The sequence below is a fragment of the Apteryx rowi genome, unplaced genomic scaffold (assembly GCF_003343035.1).
Source record: "Apteryx rowi isolate R43461 unplaced genomic scaffold, aptRow1 scaffold_251, whole genome shotgun sequence".
Lineage (NCBI taxonomy): Eukaryota > Metazoa > Chordata > Aves > Apterygiformes > Apterygidae > Apteryx > Apteryx rowi.
This window is the reverse complement of record NW_020448875.1, coordinates 1,008,469-1,030,599: the sequence shown is the minus strand read 5'-3', so window position 1 is coordinate 1,030,599 and position 22,131 is coordinate 1,008,469. Positions and strand designations below refer to the sequence as shown.

General features: G+C 41.1%; 1 protein-coding gene across 3 annotated transcripts in view; it reads left to right on the top strand.

Annotated features, from left to right (window-relative positions):
• INTS9 (integrator complex subunit 9) overlaps positions 1 to 22,131 on the top strand; it is a 67,684-nt gene that overhangs the window by 4,310 nt on the left and 41,243 nt on the right. For all 3 annotated transcript variants that reach the window (XM_026066967.1, XM_026066965.1, XM_026066966.1), the window contains exons 2-8: positions 726 to 786; positions 3,410 to 3,472; positions 6,706 to 6,845; positions 8,503 to 8,589; positions 13,214 to 13,334; positions 15,443 to 15,577; positions 20,720 to 20,831. In XM_026066967.1, coding sequence (XP_025922752.1) covers positions 726 to 786; positions 3,410 to 3,472; positions 6,706 to 6,845; positions 8,503 to 8,589; positions 13,214 to 13,334; positions 15,443 to 15,577; positions 20,720 to 20,831 — 719 coding nt within the window. The remainder of the gene's footprint in view (positions 1 to 725; positions 787 to 3,409; positions 3,473 to 6,705; positions 6,846 to 8,502; positions 8,590 to 13,213; positions 13,335 to 15,442; positions 15,578 to 20,719; positions 20,832 to 22,131) is intronic.

Here is a 22,131-nt window from a genome sequence, read left to right as displayed (position 1 = left end):
AGTTTCTTTATTAGCGTTTAAAACAAAGGGAAAAAAAAGAAAAGGCTGTTACCCCTGCAGTTGCTGACTGTTACCAGCCCTCTCAGCTTAAAACATGCATTTCACGGCAGAACCTAGTTGCTCCTTTGTCCTTCCAACACAGGTGAACACATTGTACAGCAGCCAGTATGGGTCTTCAGAGTGAGACCTGAGCATGAAGCCATGGTTTATTTGGATGTAATTGCTACCCTAGTGTCTCTAAATGACCTAGGCCAGAGTGTTCGTCTTTCCTTGCCATTGCTTAGTGCCTTATGTGCGTGTTTGCCTGTCATCTTCCATCCCAAAGCAGCTTTGGTTTTACAGTGCTTTTTTATTGTTTCAGGCATAGAGCTTTCAAATGCACTCAGTGTTGTGCTGGCCTTGCTTCCATTTATACAGCCAGTTTCATCACAGGGACAACACTGAGCATTTTTGAAACTGTCACTGTAAATGACTAAAATCAAACTTCCTACATGTGTCCTCCTCTTATTCTTTTTACGTATAAATGTCATAATCATGATTTGTAAAAGTCATTTCAGTGAACACTTAAGCATGGTGAAGCTGTCTGTCTATTTTATTGAGATTGTTAGTTCCAGGGCACAGAGATGGTGTTCTCTTCCTGTATGACACCAAATACAAGGTCTGTGCTTAATGAGTAATAATGATATAATTCATATTGCCGTATTTTTTTTTCTCTCTTTCTGCAGCCCCAGGCTGTCGAAACTTCCTGGTTGGGTTTTGAAAGATGGAAGCACATTTCTGGACAAGGTAATATACTGATGGTTAGAATTTTCTTGCCTTGTAAAAAGCCATCTGACAGGTTTGAAGTTTGCACTATAGGAACAATAATTCCATGCCGACTCATTGCAAAGTTTTCTGTGTRTACCGTTATCAGCCATGATGTCCTTGTAGAGCAGAACCTTTTGAAACAAAATGCTAATAGCGACTCCGAGGCTTTCAGTCTTCAGAGGTAGCCTAGCTTTTTAAAAAATCCTTTTAAAATGCAGAAATTGTCAGTATGAATATTTTCTTATTTCACAGAGCTCCATAAATAATAGCACTTTGCCTTTGTATGGTGCCTTTTATCCAACAATCTCATTTTTCTGACACTAAAACTTCATAGCTTACTTGTAAATTAGGTTAGTATCATCTCCTTTTTCAGATAGGAAAACGAAGAGAAAGTGAATGGTTTGCCCATGGGAGGCCTGGGACAAAGGAAAAGCGTGTCTTTGGCCTCTGTTGAAGTCAACATGTGTTCTGCCACTGGACATAGCGGGGAGGATTTTATCTTCAGACTCCTAATTCTAAGACACAGGCCTTACCCAGCTGCACCAGAGACACAGAATCTTTCTTTTTTCCCCCTCTTTTCATTACATTAGTTTTGTAGCCGGAATTTATCTGGGACTTCAACCGAAAGTAGACACTGCAGCATGCAGCTTGATCTGCTATAGAGGGACAATGAACACAAAAATATGTCAGATGTTAGTAAAATAGGCAGATACATTTCAGATGTATGTAGCAATAGATATCAGTAGAGCAAGTACTGTTTTAATAGACTGTTCTYCAACTATTTGAACATTAAAGGGAAAACAGTAATAATAGGTGCTTTTGTAGGGGACTTTAAGATGGACAAAACTGGTTGATCTGATTTTTACAGCAAGGGAGCTGAAGATCACAGATTAAAGACATGACTTTTCTTCTCATTGGAAACAAAAGAAACTGGATAGGCAGCACTTCTGTTAGTAAAATAGTAGCAACTCTATTCAGACCACATGCTAACTGGGAATTGCAGAGCTACAGAGGCTCAGCGACAGAAATGGAGTTGCCCAGCTTGAATTCCCTGGAATTCATTTCTCCTAAAACCCAGCCTTGTGTCCCTTCAGAGCCCATGACCTTCAAAAATACCTGGCTGTCTCTGTATCTTCTACACTCAAATCATAGCAGACCCCGTGCAGACTGTATTCTGTCCAAAGAACCGATAGGCTGTCAGTAACTTTTTACGTGATGTATTTACATTTCTGTGGATCTGCTGCTACAGTATATGCGCAGGAGAATCTTCAAGCTAGTGCAGTGTCAATGGAAAACATGTTTTAGAAATTCAAAGGCAGCATCTCTTTCTTTCACCTTGACCATTGTAACTGCTTGGAATGGCAAATACTTTGACCCATGCTGGAAAAAGGAGGGGAAAGGAGTCAAAGGAGGATGTTTTATCATGTCGGGTGGACATTTCTGTTACTGCACTTTCTGGATGGCGGTTATAAAACTTAAGTCCTGGAGAGGCATTGAAATTCACTGTGATCTAGTTTTAATCATTTTGAACTCCCTTGAGATGAGGTTAGGAGACTTCTGCCACTAGATGTAATTGCTCATTCGTTATTAGTTGGCAGGTGCACTGTAATTATTAAGAATTGGATTCAATCTTTAATTCTGTCATCTGAAGCTGGCTGAGACCACTTGCTTTTGGGACAAGCAAGAGAAGTATCTGCAAAAGATGGCAAAGTCTAGGTGACAGGTAGCCTGTGAGGTGTGTTAGGATTAAATTAGAGAATATTATTGTTATGTTCTTTTCCGTACATAATCCTGAAGAATGTGACTGTTCATTTGACAAAGATTTCTGATGAGTCAGCCTTGGCATCATAAGGAAAAGGAGGAAGAAAATAGAGAATCAGAGATCCAGTAGAGATAAATCTAACAAGAAGTGCCACAGGGAGCTTAGATCCCTAAAAGATGTTTGGTAAAGTACGCTGGGATGAGGGAAAAAGATTATATCCTGCTCGGAGTAAGATGGAGAAAGTTTGATGTTATTGGGAACAAGAACTAGATTCCAAACTCATAAGGTACTCAGGGCACTAGTAAAGTGCTGTGCAGACTTTCCAGGTCGGGAAAGCTCCAGTTCTAAAAAAAGGTCTACACAACCCCCTTTTCAGGTCATACTTTACCTCTGATTCTCATAAACAAAGTCAACTTTTGTCATTAAGGATTTCCCAGCCAACACACCTGCAGCTGGAGGAGCAGAGAAAACTCGGCCTCGCAGGACAGCATCAGCTCTTTCACTGCTCCCTTCATAGCCCCATCAAAACCAGCTAATGGTTGCCCAGGGTCTCTTTTCTTATCTACAAAAGTGTTCTCTCTGTTCCTCCAAACGAGGTCCTGATCCCCTGAAGTACCAAGCAGCCCCATCTCACAGGAAAGCAATCTTGGCAGATCTGCTTATAGCAAATGGTGTCTGGAAGGGGAATAAACTTCATGTAGTAAAGGGCTGGGAATTGCCTATAATAAAGAAAAGGGATTGAAATAGCAAAATCCACTCTGTTGGAGTACACCCTCATGTATAACACTGGGTTGTATTTGTGTGTGTCATCTCTTGTCTACTGATGTGCTTCTCTCACAGGAACTAAAGGAGTGCTCTGGCCATGTGTTCGTAGACTCTGTGCCCGAGTTCTGTTTGCCAGAGGTGAGTTTAATCAAAACCTTATCGAAAAATATGACTCCGTTCAGTCATGCGGGACAAATTTGCTAAAATACTATTACCAGATTCATGCTCATTTGTTACTATTTAGTAAATAATAATACTGAAACCTCTGTGTTGTTAAGAGCCGGACTCGAATATGACAGGATACATGTGCTGATCTAGATAAGGGCAGTGAATGAAGGCAAGAAAAGCTGCTTGTCTCTAGCCGCAGATGAATGTCCTGCCTAGTGGAAGTCCCCTGGGAAACCTACAGTCCGATTAAGCAACTGTTTGGCTGCAGTCAGACATGGTGTTCTGCCTGCAGCAAAACTGGGTTAAAAAGTGACTGCCTTCATAGCTATTAATCGCTGCCTCTTTGAGGGAGGATCCATACCCTTGTATCCACTGACATAGCTGTACAGGTAACTGCTGGTCAGGCTGGTTTTGTCAAGAATACCTGAGTTTATAAAAAGGAAAGAAAGCAAAGCTGACTATTGAAAGCGTTTGAATTAACTGGGCTTATGTTGACTGATCAAGTTAATGGTGTACATGGTTAGCAGAGCTGAAGGAGTAAAAAACTGTGCAGAGAGTAACGAGGATGAACGATAGGGAATAGTCTGGGGATAGTATCCTTTTTACTCAGCTATGGTCAGACTGTGATAACATCAATTCTTTCATTTGATGTTGGGATGTTTTCTCTGTCTTTGAAAGACAGAGAGGATTGCCTTTGGGCAGGGATTTTTTTTTTTTTCTGCCTGAGCTTGTTGACAGGAACTGCAAAACACTCCTGGAAGATTGCCGTCAGCTTGCTTGGTTCTAGCAGTGATGCTTTTGTCTGTTGATTCTCTGAAATTCACTACTTGCAGCTTCTAACTCTTCTCATGTTGATTTTTTGAAGCAACCTGCCAGCTCTAGTACTGGTTTTGGCAAGTGTTATCAGCAGATTTGGGTGGAATTGGTTGTTTCCCCCAACAGGGACGGATACAATCCCATCACAAAAAAAAAAACAAACTAATAATTCTGGATTCTGGAGTGCCTTCTGGTTACTGTCCTGTGGAAGGGCAGGGATGTAGGAAGCATCCTTATGCCCAGAAAGTGCTTTTATGTCCCAAATCTTGGGAAGGATGGAGTTTAGTTTCTGTGTTCTCTTTGAAGTTGAGACTGTGTCCTGGAGCGATAATCTGCCAGCTTTTGGGGTGCTTCAGCTAGCCTTTCTGCTTACGTTATTGGTCTGGAAAATACCCGTGTCTTTAGCTCTAAGTAGGACTGATGGGGAGTTGCCGCTTCATTGATGTACCAGTGTCATCACTGAATGTAACGCTGTTCTCCAGCAGTCCATGTCATAACTAGAAGATAGCAGCCGGCCACACGTCACAATTGTAGTTTTATAAATGGCCTCTCAAATGCTTCAGTTCCCAAAGTTCCCAACAGATGCCAAGCGTTCTCTGCAAGCGGTAGGAATAGTTCTGTTAGCGATACATGGCTCTCGTCTCTTGCTTCTCAGACTCCTCTGTTTGGAGGTAGGTTCAGATGTCATGGCCAGCTGAATGTATGAGCAAAGCAGAAATGTTGCTCTTGGTTGGCTATAAGAAGGAGCTGGTATGAAAGACGCTTTGTCTTTTTCTTTGTCTCCTTCCATGGCACTTCTTTTGAAGAAACTTGTCTGCAAAAGCAATTTGTTTGAGAATCATAGTATCACTTCCAGGAACACCATTGCCAAAGAAAGCCAGATTTTGAACATAATCCAGAAGCCACAAGGTGATAAGAGGCTGTCTCAGCAGCAGAGTACACTTTCTCATGTCAGAGTGCAGGGTGCAGCCCTTTCTTTGCTTGGCAACCTTCTGGTCTTCACATTCAGGAAACATTTTTAAACCTCTTCAGTTCATAGGCACTTTCAGGAAGATTGCTGCAAGGTCCTGGAGAAGATTTCACATTTGTTTTGATTTTGACACCCTTTTCATCCTGCTAGTAAATGCTTCTAGGGTGCTGAGAAATGGGACACTTAAATTTGGAAACTGGTAGTCTGGATTCTGTATCCTCCAGCTTCTGATGGGTTGCTGGGCTGGGATTCAGCCCGGTGCTCTGCGTGACTCCCCGTTTGATTCTGTATGGTCTAGACATGACTGAAAATCGAAACACGAACAGCCAGTTGGGTAGAAGCTGGCGTCAGCAGACTCCCTGATACCATGTAGTGTATTTCTGTCTGGCAAGCTTGGTAAGATAAAAGGGTCCCCTGTCATGAATCTGAGGGTGGCGTTTCACCCACCGTACTGAGCCTTGAGATCATGCCTTCAACATCAGCTGTGATCATGGATTGAAACCAGGAACACTTAGCTAGGAGTTAAGCAGCTTGTCACCAGAGCACGATGTCAGCCCTCTGAAAAGACGAGTGACCTACTTTCTTGCCATTTTTATTCAAATTGCTGGACCAAGCCTTGTAATCAGATAATATGTGCTTGATGAGTGTTGAATTCCATTAGCTGCTCTATAATAACTGAGTTAGAGGTCATATATCTTGTAAATTTTTGACTTGACACCATTTGTGTTAGAGCATTACCAGTAAATATCTCTAATTAAAATTCCTTTAACAATGTGTGAAATCTTCTCCTTTTACTCTCTGAACTGCTGTCTTAACTGTCACATCAAAACAGATTGGACCCACCCGTCTGTTTTGTGATATCAAACGAATGAGCTTAATCTCTTGCTGTAGAAAATGTGAATGATAACGATGCCAAGCATTTAGTTTGGAAAAACGTATGAATTATGCTAAGTATATGAATAAATACTATCTGCATTCTTGTCTCTCACTTTTCTGGGGTCAGTACCATGTGCTATACGAAAAGCATGAGAGACCCTCTGCTAAATAGCTAGCGCATAAGTTTTGGTGGTGGCTGGGTGGAGTGTTTCCCCCTGCGGTATAACACACATCAGTCATATGACAAAAGTGTAATCAGAAGCCTTTCTTAACGGCAGCCATTTCATTGTATGAAAGACAAACTCAGGACATGGTGTCCTGCTCAGCTCTGAGGAGGGAATAATTTTATGGGATTTTTTAAGGAAATCGTGTTAATTGGAAGGAAACATTAATCTTTGGCACTGCTGAGATATGCCCCTTTTTAATAGACCAGTTACATTGTTGCAATATAAAGTTAATAAAAAAAAAGCAAGTTTTTTCTGACAGTGCTCAAACTGCATGAAAGGGTTACATGTTGCTTATCTCTTTCCTCTGTTTGCAGACTGAGCTGCTTGACCTCTCTACAGTAGACGTAATCTTGATCTCAAACTATCACTGCATGATGGCATTGCCCTATATCACAGAGTACACAGGATTCACTGGAACAGTGTATGCCACTGAGCCCACTGTTCAAATTGGCAGGTAAAAAACCCCTTAATATTCTCTATTCCTCTTTCATCACTGCTAAGGAAAAGGTGTAAAGGACAATATGGGCAGAGAGTGGTGTCTAATGTTCCGAAGAGGCTCTCAAGCAGTAGCTGAAAGCCAGCCAAATCCTTAGTGCTGAAAGTGTGTTAACTCAGTGTTTCCCAAACTCTGGAACTGGCTGTCTTCAACATTTACAGCAGCTGCTTTGAGTCCAGGCAGTGCAGGTGGGGTAGTAGATCTTGAGTGGACTGAGACATCTTGAGCAGCACTTGCCATATGGCCAACTTCAAACCTTCAAAGCCCCTGAATCAAAAGAATCAAAAATCAAAGATCTCTCCTCCTTCTCTCTGCTCCCCTTGAACAAAAAGGGAATCACCCATCTTTAAAACAATAAATGCCTTTAGGATTATTGTTTTGTAGTTTTTCAGTCTTTGAAATTCATATATTCAAGCTTTCCTCCACACCATGGAAGGAAACTTAAACTGTCTTCATTTCAAATGACAGTTGAGATTCTCTCATAAGCTTTTAACTCCAAGGAGGAGAAGCTCTAGGAAAAACAGCAGAAATATGAGACTGAAGTAGAAATACAAGACCTGGCAATGCTGTCAAAAACTTCATATTTGGTCATATAATTTGCAGAATTTTCTTAACAGAGTTGTTGGCTGACTTTGATAGCTCAGCTCCTGCAAGTAAAGGCTGCAGGTTTGGACCTCAGTGAAATCCAACCAGTCTTGTGCTGTATGCATCTCTAGTGCAGAGCAGCTGCCATGTTCAATAATTAGAGACCAGATAAACCACAGTATCTGAACTCCTGCTCCACAAGCACTTTAGAGCAGGAACCTTTGTCCATTAAAGGTCCTATACAAACTTCCCCAGGAGTGATTCTCCCTTTGTGTAAAAATAAACAAAACCCGAAGGCCCTTGAAGGAGAAAGGAATTCTATAAATATGAATTAGTTGTAGACCTCCAGGGTATTGCTGGCCCGTAGCTGAAGATGACAATTGTAGGTAGTCTAGTTGGAGACTAGGCTCTGGTGTAGTTCTCCCCACCTTGAGTGGTTCCATGTATCGTTCTTCTGCAGTTAAATCTATCACTTCCTACCTCCGAGGGGAAGCACATATACAATTACAAATGCTGTTTGGTTTCAGGCAGTAAGATTCCAGTGAAATCTGTAGTGCCAGTTTTTAATGCCTGACATATTTTTCTGTCTCAAATACTGTACTGTGCAATTGTAGAGGAGGAGTATTCACACTGACAATGTGCTTGGCTTCTCTTGGTGATAAGTAGGCATCAGCTAATGAGTTTCCTTCATATATAGTGTCTCATTCCTTATGACAAGCAGTCAGTTACACAGAAATCACCTTGCACAGCAGGAGAGAGATTTGGGAATGCCTGTTGTCCTGCCACTTTCCAAACAACCCATAACCCAGTGGACCTGATCCTTTGCTGTGGCAGCTGGGCAGTACTGGACTAGCTTGAGCTCAGCTGGGAAACAGGGGTAGTATGGTGAGGGGTGGTTACTGTGATGCTCTGCAGGAAGAAGCGCTCTTTATAACTGCCTGATAGCGTGTGATATTTTGGAAGCATTTGGGACAACGTTATCTCCTGTCTAAAAGCCTGTGATGGTAATTTAGTTACGGTGTCTTTGCAGACTTCTCATGGAAGAACTGGTGAATTCCATTGAACGTGTGCCAAAGGCTCAGTCTGCCTCCATGTGGAAGAACAAGGAGGTACAGAGGTAAGCAGCAACCCACTTGGAAAGGGTGACTGTCCTAAAACACTAAAACCCTAAGCAATGTTTAGAGTTTACTGTAATGATGGGTCAGCTGCCATCATTTGAGATTTGATTTGCTACTGCCCTTAAGCAGAAGAAGAAGCTTAAGACGAGTACAGCTATGAGGGACTCCTTGGCTCATTTCTTTCTTTAATCCTTTGCACGTTGCTGGTCTTCCAAACAACCACACAAACTTGATTCTTGGAGAGAGACGTAGTAACATGCAAGCCTCCCTCTGGTCTCCCCCCACATAACTTAGCTCCATGCTGGTAGACAAAAATGGCAGATTTTTGTGTTAACATCTTAAAAAATACTGAAATTAGCAAACTATTTAAACTTAATTATATTGTATTGGAATAATTTAAATTTAAGTTTATATTTACATTCATGTTTGCTGAAATGCTGAGAAAGTCAAGCCACTGAACTGTTGGAAGTTACTGGTAGCCAACCATAGCGCAATGTAACATGTCTTCCCATGCCCACAGTCTCTCTTTTACTTGAACGCAGAGTTTTGGAGGGTTTTCTGTTTTTTTGTTGTTATTGTTTTTTGCTTTGTTTGAATCAAAGATTAAAAGCAAGTTGACATTTGAAAAAAAGGTCACTTGGAAAGTCCGTCTCTCTCTACATAAAAAGGTGCTGAAAATTGAGCTCTTGTACCTCTAAAATTTTGAAAGCCTATGTAATCTGAAAATTATCAATCCAGTTATTAATTGCAGATAATACTTTCCTTGCAAATAAAGTTGATTTTAGATTTACATGTTCTGTGGAGGAGAAAGTTCTGTTGCTAGCGCATTTTAAAAATAGGGTTGGTTAATTAGAAAGTTATTTTAAAAAGCTGTTTTGAGCATTTTTAATTGAGCTCCTATTTTCTATTCCTATTGATGTAGCTTGATTTAAAAGTCTGCTAAAAATGAATTCTCTCGTAAGTTATAAAAGTAGTGTTGCTATTTTCCAATATAACAAAGCAAAGAAATTAAAAGTCCAAGTTAACATTTGTTTAGCCGTGTATTGTACTCCCTGCTGAGCAAAGGAGCAGTGTTATCTCACCACCGCAACTCACTTTTCTGAGAAAGGTGAGTAAAACACAGGTGTAAAGCAAAACTAAAGACAATAAAGTTGATCAGTATTCTGGGCTGGTTGATGTAAACTCTGATTAKAGTAGTGTTTCTTAATTACTTTTGAAGTCCAGTGCCTTGACTGGARCCACTCCTGAAGCTCACAGGGATGTGTTAAGAGAGGACTGGAGCCATTATTCTCGTCACGCTAGTGCGTGTGTTTTGTATGCATGGTTTAAAGGAGGATCATATATCTTAGAACTCATTTAATGTCACTTTCTCGATGGTCGTATTTTAGAAAAAGTGCTGTCTAGCACTTTGGATGTTGTTGACTATTCCGGAGGCGAACACAGAGAGGTGATCTTTGTTCCGATTCAACCGCTATAGAAGGCTGGAGTCTTTTTTGTTGGAGCTGTATTTAAAGTATTTTTTTCTGTTTTATATTGCTTGGGAAATACCCCAACACGGACAGTTGCTCCCTGGGCCTGTCTGTCAGTCAGCTGTTGTAATAAGGCACCGATGGAGGTATAAGGTGTAAGAGGCCACCTTGAGATAGACAGGACCAACCTTTCCATCACACTTACAGGACCTTTGTAGAGCACAGAGYACTGCCAAAATATGAACTGCTGTTGGGAACCTTGACCAGACAGCAGCTCCCTCAACTTCCAGAGGAAAAACGCATAACTTGCCCAAATATGAGATAGATGCAAAGCAAAGAAACRCTACGCTAGTGGGGATAGTCAAACATAACTAGCAGACATGCCCTGCAGCTGTTTGTTAACTAAGTCACCTTAACGTAAGCTCTGCCTTGTGGCTGCTGTGAACCTGTGTTGCCTCTGAGCTGGAAGAGTGGGACGAATCTGAGTTTCCTTTCCAACTCTGCCCCACCTGAACTGTGGGTTTCCCACTTCCACCTCCCTCTGCCTCTGTAAAATGGAGCTTCTATCCACCATCGAGGGTATAGAGGGGCTTAATTAATGTTTGTGAAGTGTTTTGAGATTCTTGGTGACAAGTGTCATGCAAGCGTGAATGGAACTGATTATTATAACATGTGAGCAAACATCTACTGATCCACAAATTAACACCTGGCTAATAGCACACGCAGGGTTGGACTGACATCCATTATTTAAGAAAATGTGATACTTGGTGATTTTTTTAAATACTTGGCTGTTGCTAGAACAGAATACTTATGACTTTTGAGTCTAACTTTAATCTTTCAGCCTGAATAATCACTGTTACTGCTTTACAGTTCAGCTAGTTCTACTCTGAATAGTTAGTATAAAACACAAAGTATTATCTTCATTAGATAAAGCACTGAAACATTTTAAATGCAAATACTGTATGAAATATAATAAGTTCATTATAGTGGCTTGTGTTTTTCCATTATCGGACCCAGTCTGAACTAATTGCTTAGGAAGTTTTATTACCAATGGTTTTTGTTTTAGATGAGCAGTCTTGTGGAGACTCTGGAGATGCTCAGCCAGGATATCTTTCATCCTGATTATGATTCAGAGGGCTAAAGGGGAAGTTTGCCTCATGAAAGACACTTTGTCGACTACCTGTTTGATGGCTTCTTTTATCTTTCTCTGAAGTGCTTCAAACAGAGTGTTTCCTGAGACAGGGTAGTGGACAAGACAGGCCGACATTCTGATCCAGTTTGGTGTCGCCATTCTTCTTTCCCTTCTAACAGGAACACTTTAAATACTAAATGTTATCCTTTGCATTGAACAGGAGTAAGTAGCGTGTTAGAGATTTGGGAAATTGAATCTGTACAGATGCCCGATTAAGAATACAAGTACCTGAGTTTCTTAAACATAAATTTTCTATACTAACTACTGGACCATGCTGCTTCCCAATACCTCTGTGTTTGTCCCTGTGTCTATCTCTATACAGCTGTTATGAGACAATCCTCAAGAAGCTGGTTGTTGCCTCTGTGTTAGTAGATTCACTCCAGACTTTAAAATATCCTTCAGTAACCTCCTGTACAAATGAAAAAAAAGTAAGTGACAGGTTGAATGCTAGCAGGGTGACATGTGAGGAACCAGCGGTCCTCACTGTCTGTTACGTGCCACTCAGCAAAGAAAGAAACCACCGGAGACTGGTTCTGCTAGTCTCTGTTGGGGAATCACAGGATATTTACAGTGTAGCCACAGAGTCCAAGGCTAATAGGAACTTACTTCAATCACCAAGGACAATTCCCCACTTTTCTCCATTACCTGGGAGCTTCTCTTCTGGGAAGAGAAGCTACTTAAAGCATCCAGCACTAAATGCTTCTTATGGTAGGTTAAAGGCTTTTACAGGCAATTTGCTTCAGTGAGATGGTGGACAACTATCCACATTGTCTGGCCTTTTGTTGCTTATGACTTCCCAAAAAAGGCCTAGGACGCTTTGTTTGTTTCCTTAAGCAGTGTGCTTTCAGCCAGCATGTGTTGGAATTACACTTATCACACTAGACCTGTACAGCAGTCTTGGCAAGAGCTGGCCTTAATCCTTTCTTCAGTATCTTAAATTATGGAGGAGTTCACTGACCTAGTAGATATAACAATAAATTAAATTCCTTTAAACAAATTGATCAGAGAAACTTGACCAATTTCCATAAATCATCGGAAATTGGTTTGAATTAGCCTTTGATTTAGCATTGGTTTAATATACAAAAAAAATCCTATTCTTCTTATGCATTTGGCAGCTGTGCTGCTTCCTGCCTCAGTTCATGTTGCTAAGGAAGATTTATTTCCCAGAAGTTAGCCATCTCTCTTTCAGCCTGTGACATTACAGTTCACTTCTTCCCTTGACAACGCTGTCCAGCTAACTTGCAGTGTCTGTGAATAGGAGAATGGATGGATTTGTCTTTGGTGTAAAACATCTTAAATACTTCCTTGTAGGGGATCTCAAAGTGCTTTGCCGCGTCAGCTAGTGTATCCTTGCCAATACGCTCTGAAGGCGAGTGATGTGTCTGAGTTGAAAGCACAGAAACCGAGGTGCAGGGGCGCATGCTCCTGTAAGACACTTGCGACAAAGCTGGGAACAGAGTTGGACTTTGTTCATGATCTGGTACCTATATTTTAGTCACAAGATGGTGTCAGTCCTCACTTCTGTTTTCAAATTTTTAGTTTTAGATACTGGGATATACAAAATAGACACTGATCCAAGAGCCCGGTCATCTACCAGTTCTATTAGTGCTTTTCATATTGCCATTTCAGATCAGCCAGCACCTTTCATCAATGGTGAGAATACCACAGGAGCTGCTGTAACACCTTCAGCACAGCTACTTCTTTGAAGAAGGGGCTGAAAGGAACAACAAAGGGAGCTGAAGGAGAGCAATCTTTGGGTTGAGTCAAAATGGGCAATGTGGTTCTGTTCTTCAACAGCCAGACAATCTTACTCCTCACTTTGAAGCACTACGCATATTAAAAAAAAAAAAAGAAAAAAGGAGGAAAAAAAAGAAATCTAAGATGTGGAGATAAAAATGGGAATAAAAGCTGGTGGTCTTTCAGGAAGCTCTGAAAATGCCCTGATCCTGTTGATCTTTGCAGGTTGCTGCCCGCCCCTCTGAAGGACGCAGTGGAGGTATCTATGTGGAGGAAGTGCTACACTATGCCGGAAGTGAACGCTGCGCTCAGTAAGATCCAGATGGTGGGGTATTCTCAGAAAATTGTGAGTATCTTTAAAGCTATCCTCAGGTCAACAGTAACAACCTCTTGTTTCCCAGTTCTTCTTTGGAAGTGCTTGAGAAAAGCCCTTCCTTTTCTATTTTCCTTCTAAGTCCTGTATAAGACTGGTCTAGTAACCCTCGCCTAGAAAAGCAAAACAAGATTGTTTTCTGTGTCTCCTAGTATATCCCACTCTGCCTCKTAGGGAGGTTCTTCTCTGGTGGAAATCAGGGAGTATCCATTTGCTCCTCCTCTTCCTCAGGGGAAGCCAATTTTAAGGCGTACCTGGCAGTTCAGAATTGAAGGCTGGCCCACTGAGAGGTGGGAGGATGTACCAAATGAATGCATCCTCTTTGTCTGTAAGCCACATCCCCTTCTGAGTTACTGTATCTCACTTCTGGGAATCTTTTGAGTGCTTTAGCCTCCACTTTCTTTTATGTGGCAAATTAGGTATTGTAAACAAAATGTAATGGTCCAACCTGAACTTTAAACACTCCTTTCCAAAGGGTTCCTTGCTAACAAACCTGACTGACGGTAGCTCAGTGCAGAGTCTAGAATAAACTGAGCTAATAATTTTGTAGTCGCAGATACACTGTTTGCTTTTGGCTTGTGGGCAGCATGTGGGCCTTGATACCTCCTATYATTGCTCAGAGCCTGAGGAAATGAAAAGGTGGATTAAAGTTGTTACCTTAAAGTTGTTACTTACTCCGTTTTTTTAAATCCATGATCCACTGAAGTTCGRGGCACATTGAAGCTGTTACTGTTTACGTGTAAGATAGTTTGAGAAGCCCTAACCAGTGCTGCTGCCTACTAAAGTTTATGGATTTGTGTTTGTGCAGTGCTGCGTTATGGTTGGTGTAAAAAGACTTGAGCCACCATTGACCTGGCTGCTGACATGAGTAACAACTGAGCTCTGTCTAGCAACTGAATGTTTGAGCTACCGATGCTGAAGGCACTTAGACTTCCTCAGTATCCATGGGCGATTACTGTTCATTTTTGGCTGTCTTCACAGTGTGGATCCCTCCCACCTAATTTTAGATTTCTGCATCTGAGCCAATCATTCAGAATTCTTTTATAGTTACTAGAAAAAAAGAGGCATTTCTAGAGTATATTTTATCTCATCCCAAAGCAAACTTTGAAAAGTAATCAGAGCCTCGTTAGCCGGTTAACCCAAAACATGGCATCAGGAATGGTTTGTTGTTCACGCTGCATGTCTCTGTATCAGCAGAATCTGGAGCCCTGGCTTATAAACTCTGGGAGATGGAGACCATGCATTGTTTGGTGGAGCATCCAAATGTGTATTGGGATGCTAGAAAAATCATTAGTATTACATGAATTAGATACTTGTTCTATTATTCAGTAACCAGAAAGTAGATCACATTAGTGAGGTATATGTGGAGGCTTATTTTCCTCTCTCAAAACAAATATAACACATTGCTGTGTAAAGATAAAACAATACACTTTCTAATGACACCTGGAAAGGAGACAAATCTCAGGTTGCTTAYGCTCAAAGCTCAAACTGAAATTTGGCTTGGGTGTGTGGGGGGAAGGGAAAGAGAGGTTTCTAAATCACCAGTAGATAGTGTTTGAAAAGAAATAGAATTGATGAGTGAGTTTGTCTCTAAATTTATATTTTTCCCGGCAAAATGTGTAACCCAAACATATATGACTAATGTATCAGTACAAAACTACTCGCCYTTCTCTCTCCCCTGCTGGCCAATTTCAGTCAAATTTAACTAAAGCAACGTAGAGGCTTCAAACACATAAAGTTTCTATAAGCTTCCTAAATACAGGATAGCCAGGCAGAGGATTAAGACCCCAGTTAATTTCTGTGTTGAGAGGAATGGTRCAGTGTGAACTCAGATGCCAGAGAACTTGCATGGAAGAGAGACCTCATGAAGGCCCTACCTCAGGAGAAGCATTGCTCAGAGCATGGGTCCTGTTAGATGTGGGGAAATAGGAACAGCAGACATAAAGCTCAGGAAACTGGCTTCATAAAGCCCTTGAATAGCAGAATTATTTTTTTTAATTGATTCCACTGATGATAAAATGGCCTGTTCTGACTTCTCCTGGGGGCTCTCTCAGGTTGATTTGTCTCAACTTGTGTTTCAGGAGCTGTTCGGTGCTGTGCAGGTCACCCCTCTCAGCTCAGGCTACGCCCTTGGAAGTTCCAACTGGATTATCCAGTCGCACTATGAAAAGGTTTCCTATGTTTCGGGATCTTCCCTACTTACAACACACCCTCAGGTACAGCCGCTTTTCTGAGTCCTCTGCTGGGGGAGGTGGTTTTTCTCAAAAAACCCAGGAGGGCTCACACCAGTTGGGATCAGGTGTAGTGCAGAAGCTGTACAAATGCACCTCAGTTAGCAAATGGCTAAACTTTTAGGGGGCGTTTAGCAGACCTACCACCCTGATAAGAGGATAGGTATCAATGGGTGCTTGGGAAAGACAACCAAAATTCTGTGTTACTGATAATTTGATGTCAGCCTGCTTACCAGATGTGAAATTCTCCTTCACCTTAAACAGGAAAATTCCAACAGTGTTAAACAATAGAGCATTAGTAACTTTTTTTAAAATCCATATTTCGCTGAAGAGTCTTTACAGACAGTTCACAGACTGCTTCTATATCACTTCTGAAACATCCTTCCTTGGAAGAAATGATAGCTAACTGGCTGCCAACATTTCCACCCTGCTCTGCTAAGGGCAAAGTCTTTATAGTGCTGTAGATGTAATTTCCAGTAAATTAATTCTCTCTAGATCCATAAATTCTCAGTGGAGAGAATGGCTTGAAGTTTGCAGTACTATGTGCTTTAGAAGTTGTCAAAATAGTTGAAAGCAATATTAGCAGGAGATACTTAAAAATAATTTAGAAAATATGTCAGGTTCATGATTAGTAAGTAATTTCCCCCAAGGTGAGTATCTTCTAAAGAGCTTTGCTTCTGAGCATCCTTCATTTAAAAGCTTTATCTCAGGAGCTGAACAACTACAACAGATAAACCCTCCTTAATAAGATGACTGTACTCAGCTGTATGCAGTGTATCGGAGTCTCTAGATCCCTTTTTCTCTTCAACCTCATGCTGGCCTGGGTTATGGTCTTTCATGACCTTCTAGTGAAGGAGCAGCTGCAGTATTTGACAATATATGTATGGAATATTTCTGTGAGGAGAAACTTTGTGCTGTAGGAAGTGGCTTGGGTAACTGAGAGTGCTTTCTGTTCACTGACATGAGGTGCTGATTCAGTACTGTGATTCTATAAGCCTCGTTTATTAGGTTAAACTGAACACATTTCCTCGTTCTCCAAAGGTGAGTGTTTGTTTGGAAACTTTGGGTGAAATCCCTTTTTTTATTTGGAAATGATCTCCCTGTGGAGGGGAATGGTGTGTGAATGAGCTGCCTGGTAAGAGCCCAGCCCACGGGCAGCGGATCTGCTCTCACTTACTCCAGCCTGCAGGAGAAATAATAGCAGTTAAGATAGGGTGGTTTCAGCTTTAAAAAGTGCAGAAAAAGGCCTGCCTTAATCAATAGGGAACATCTCTGGTTGCTAACAAGAGATGAAACCTGGACTATGCACTCTGCTGACACCGGTGTTTGTCCCACATGCAATAAACCCTCTCTAAGAGCCTCACTTTTTAGCAGACAATCTATCACTCTTCTCATTAGTCTATATTAACACATTGCTTGAAGGACCAGCTTACCAAGCAGTTGAAATTGCTGTCAGACTGCCTTTTCCTYGTTATTTACCATGTCACAAATGTTAATGAATATCGTTTGCTTATCAGATATCATCATCGTCTTGTATTTGCTACCAGACTTTTGATGAAAACAATGGATAGTTTTTGGCCTAGTATTGATCCCCATGAACACCATTATAAGCTCCTACAGCATGATGATTCTATAAAGACTAGTGGTCTTTGAGACCTGCCAAGCARCTCTTCATCTATTTGATGTATTTGATAGATATTATATAGTGATAACAATGTCTTGAGTGGCACAAAGTCAAAATTATCTTCAACAAACCAGCGTTTTTTTCATCATGGCATGAAAAATCTTTTATCTGACAAGACCTGTTTTTCCACAAAATCATGGTAAGCAGTCTTAATGAAATTCCCATCTTCTAACAGTGTGTGAAAACAGTCACTACTGTTTTCCTAGAAAATGATATCCAGTTAATCAGCATATGTTTATTTAAAAACATATCCTGACCTTTTTGAATAATAGTGAAACATTAGCACTCTTCCAGTCTTCTGGAACTCCCTCCATAGTGATTAAAAATGAGCATCAGTTGTCCAGGGTCTCCTTAGGAGTTTGTTTAGGATGATGAAGTGCCATTTATTTGGGCGTACTACTGGAAAAATGTTTCTTCCTCTTACATCTTGTCTAATATTCACAGGAGAAGACTGGAAAGCRCTTCCTTCTCTAAAGGTACAAACAGGATGGAGTTCGTCTCACCAACCAAAACTGCCCCCTGCCACATCTTTCTCCCRTATCCTCCCCTGTGCCAGCACTGTGATTTATGTGATCGTACAGTGAAGTGCGTTGCAGAACTGATCTTGCTGAAAAACAAAACTTTTTGTTTGTTTTTTGCCAGACTAATTCTAGCCCCTATYGGATCCCTCTGTGCAGTCAGACAAGTGCTTGTGCAGGCACAGCGAAGATGGCAGCATGGGTGGGAATTAGCAGCTAGGAAGAGGAGAGCGGGATCACTTCTTTGGTATAAATTCTGGTTTAAAGTTTTCATGAAATTAGACATCCAAGTTGCATCTATAATCAGCAGAGAGTTAAGTTACATCTGTAATCAACCTGTCTCTTTTAACAGCAGGTAGAATGTGAGATGTAGCTTAAACATATTAGACATGGCCCGGGGTGTATAGATATCTAAAAGTGGGTACAGTGAGTGCTGGCTGTTGGGGTTGATCTTGGATGCAGCAGCAGGAATCTCATTTGAAATCCTCAGTGGGTCTTCGTGAGAAGTTGTAGTGAGAGATTCAGCAAGACTCTATCAGCTGCTGAAAATAACTGAAGAGCTTTAAAGGGTTTGTCTGAGAGTTACGTCTGGCACCATGAATTGTTCTCCTTACTTCTGTGTTCTGGCAGATGTTTGCTATTAAAAATCTTGCCTCAACCTCTGCTGAGGCTCGAATTGACACAGTTGCCTGTTGGCACCAAAGTAGAGAACAGAAGTTGACAGCGCAGGTTCAGACATGTCACTAAAAGCCTTTTAAGACATCTTCTTTACATTAACCCACAAAAATCAATGCAAGCCCTCTCAGTGCAATAGCAGCTGGAATTATGTGTATCTAATATGGCATAATCATTATGTACATTATCACAGGCAGATTCGATATTATTTTTTATTGCGTTATTGGCATTTCATTTTCACGAACACAYGATAGAGAGACAAAGATTGTGATAAATCTCATTTAACAGGTCTGGTCCTACAAGATGGTGCACCACGTAGACTTCTGGCAAAATTGGTTCCCCTGCACATTTGACAGTGCAAGGTCTTTCTCTGCCACTTAAGAATGGCACTGGTGGACTGTGAGCAAGGGAATTGTACAGGGATCTTCTGAGTTCAGTAGAGGAAGTCACTTCATCAGTCTTCTAGGTGGATGCAGAAACCTTTCCTGGTTGGTGAGATTGAAGAGGGTCTGTGGAGAATAATATCCATGAAATACCACTCAGCTGGCTACAGTTGCCCTGCTTTGCTTGAACAGTAGCGGTAGAAAGTGCATCCCAGCCTAGAGTGAGGCTAAAAGCTAACATTTCAGCATAGCCATACTGCATCTGCAGAGGGAGAAGTGGATTTTGCCACTTCAGGTTGGGTTCATACTAAATTTTGAGTGTCAGGAATATGTATTTTCAGTATCAGGTCCCACTTAAATATAATTTCAGAATCTCTACTGTATGTTTGCTAATGGAGAGAAGTGGACATGCATTTTCATTCTGCTTTATTAAAGTGCTAGTAAAACATGTCAAATGATCAGCCTCCGCGAAAGAAGTGGGAGCCTTTATGCACGGTTAAGGCAGAAGCAACATTTGCTTTAACATTATACCTCCTGTCAGCAGCAAAGTTGCCACACTGTTTCCTTGGACCATTTAATCATCGGTCCCTCTGCTAAGTGTGCAAGCCGAAGGGTTGGCTGTGCGGGTGTAAACTCTTCTGTCCAGCAGGAAGCAGACGTGGCATGGATAGAAGGCGTGTTAGATGATGCTCTTGATAGCCACCCGCAGCACTTCAGCAGCATAATCTGGGATTGTACCTGTGACTGCAGGGTATCAGTACARCATACGCTGTCGACCCAGCAGATCAGAGGTTTTACCCCTGTGAAAACATCAGTTTCACTTTGACACAGCTTAGCCCCAGTAGAGCCTTCAAAGAAAGATTAAATGGAGGCATAGTGCTGATCTGATTCACTATGGGAGACTGGTAAACCAAGTCATGTTTGATTAGTTTAGCTTTGGTGTTGCACTGAGGACACTACTTTTTCTTTCCTTTTCTTTTGTTTTATACAGTTAAATCTGTGATTTTTCAGCTGTTTCCAGATATTAGCTTTTAARGAAATATTTATCTGTTTGGCCTGGTATTATAGCTACATTTAAAAAAGTAAGAGATGCAGATGATTATTTCTTAGATGAAGAAGCAAAATTAAACAATATTAGGGATTCTAAAACAATTTATCTATTCTACCAGCAGTAGCTATTTCCCATTCCACTGAAACAGACCTCTGAAAAAGCCTGCACAAACAAAATTTATCTTAAGTGAGTGTTTGAAAGTCACAGTTGTAATACTGCAGGCAGCAGAGCAGACTTCAGAGTCAAGGGAGGCTCCAGTGCAGAGTTCAGATTCATACACAAAATTTAGGGCTTCAAGCCCAAAGCTCCTTGCTGATCTCACCTCTGTCAAAAAGAATCCACGGAATGGTTGAGGAAAATGGTACTAACCCTCTAAACAAGCAGAGAGCCCTGGAGATCAAAGCTGACACCTTGGATTGCACAGGGAGGCTAGCTGGAAACCAGCAGCCGGAGATAGGAGCGCAGGTGTTAAACCCTTCCTGCCTACCCTGCCACATCCTCAGCAAATGATTGTCTTCAACGTTCAGCTCCTAAGGCCATGAGATGATTAGTCTGTGGAGAATACTGCTTTGAGATGGATCCAATTACAGTTCAGTTGCATGTTTTGTGCTGTAATATGCAGGTAAACAGTTGTATGTGTTTTTTATTAACTCTAGTTGCGTTTCCACAGATAGAGGGATGTTAAGTTTCAAATGTTCCATGTTCTCCTTCTTGGTCACTGTATTTTTTTTTTCTGTATTGCAGTCCTCTTGATGCAGACCAGAGAAACCTCTGTTATGACTGTTACTGATTTTATTTCACTGCGTTCTGTTTCAGCCTATGGACCAGGCTTCTCTTAAAAACAGTGATGTTCTCATCCTGACGGGTCTTACACAAATCCCTACAGCTAACCCAGATGGCATGGTAGGAGAGTTCTGCAGCAACTTGGGTAGGTCATTGTTGAAAGCAGTCTTTTGCTTATTTTATCATCCTATTCATTGCCTTGGGTGGGAAATAATTCTGAGATTCCTGGAATTGAGTAAGTTGTCCAGCTATAGCTTCTGGCATAAAACTAGCTGTTTAGATTTTACGATGTGCTTCTGATGTCATTAATACAGTAAGTGCTTGGAGAGACACAAGTTGTACCTAAAATGTTTTGGAATGGAACAGGTATAATGAGATTTAATCATCTGCTGCTCTTGGTTGCTAAGTATGTCACTTAGCTGCCAACAGCCTACGTGTTGCCTAGGCTTTGGATATCGTTCCCAGCTGAAATATTACTATTTCCTTCCTGTATCTCAGCCAGTGTAAAATTGTTACATGCTGTTTTTATGACTTTCAGTTTTGAAAACAGGCACATCTGCTTCCCTTCTTACACCTGATTTTTAAATATATCAAAAGCAAACAGTACAATCTCTGTTTAAAAAAATATATTGAGATATATTTATAGACCCCAGAAATATAAAACCTAATCAGACGCTTTCACAGCTGGAAAAGCTGATAATTGCAAAGCTGTGATATCAGTGTGAGTGGCAGCATTTTTCAGCCTGTTTGGAATGTGACATCCAGTGCTGTTCTTTCCTTTTCCCCCCTTCCCCCACTTCAGCTCCTCCGTGCTCTCACCCTTCTGTCATCAAACCACTTGCTCATATTTGTCCTGCTGTGTATTGCCTGCACTTCTTGCCTGTGTGAATGTACTCTTGGAGAACAAGAAAAGACAATACTTTCTTTCCATTTTAAAATCCTTGTGCATATTCACGGAGGCTGAATATCTGTGTACTGTCTGAAAATCCCACCCTAAGGCTAACATGGTAGTGGAAAGGAAATAATACAAGGGATGTGGTAGATTCCTCCAGGAACCAACAACTCTAAGTCAAAATCAAATATCCCTATTTTGGACAAACGTTTCAGTTCAAACAGGAGTCATTGGTCCTGATGTGGGAAGTACGAGGTAAAATTATATGTTCTTTTTTTTTTGTATGAGAAGACAAGTTAAATGATCATTATGTGGTATAAATACTTATTAATAGGGTGTGTTTGGGCATTTTGTAAGAACAGTCATCCTGGGTTAGGCCAAAGATCCTCTCTGCCAACACCATGGCTCCAACAGCAGCCATAAGCCRATGTCTAGAGAAAAGTAGAACAGGGCAAGGTTATGTGATACTTTCCCCTCATAATCTCATGTCCTTCAACTATTTTTGTTTCAGGAATTTCCTGAATCAGATGTGGCTTTTGTGTAGTTAGTAATG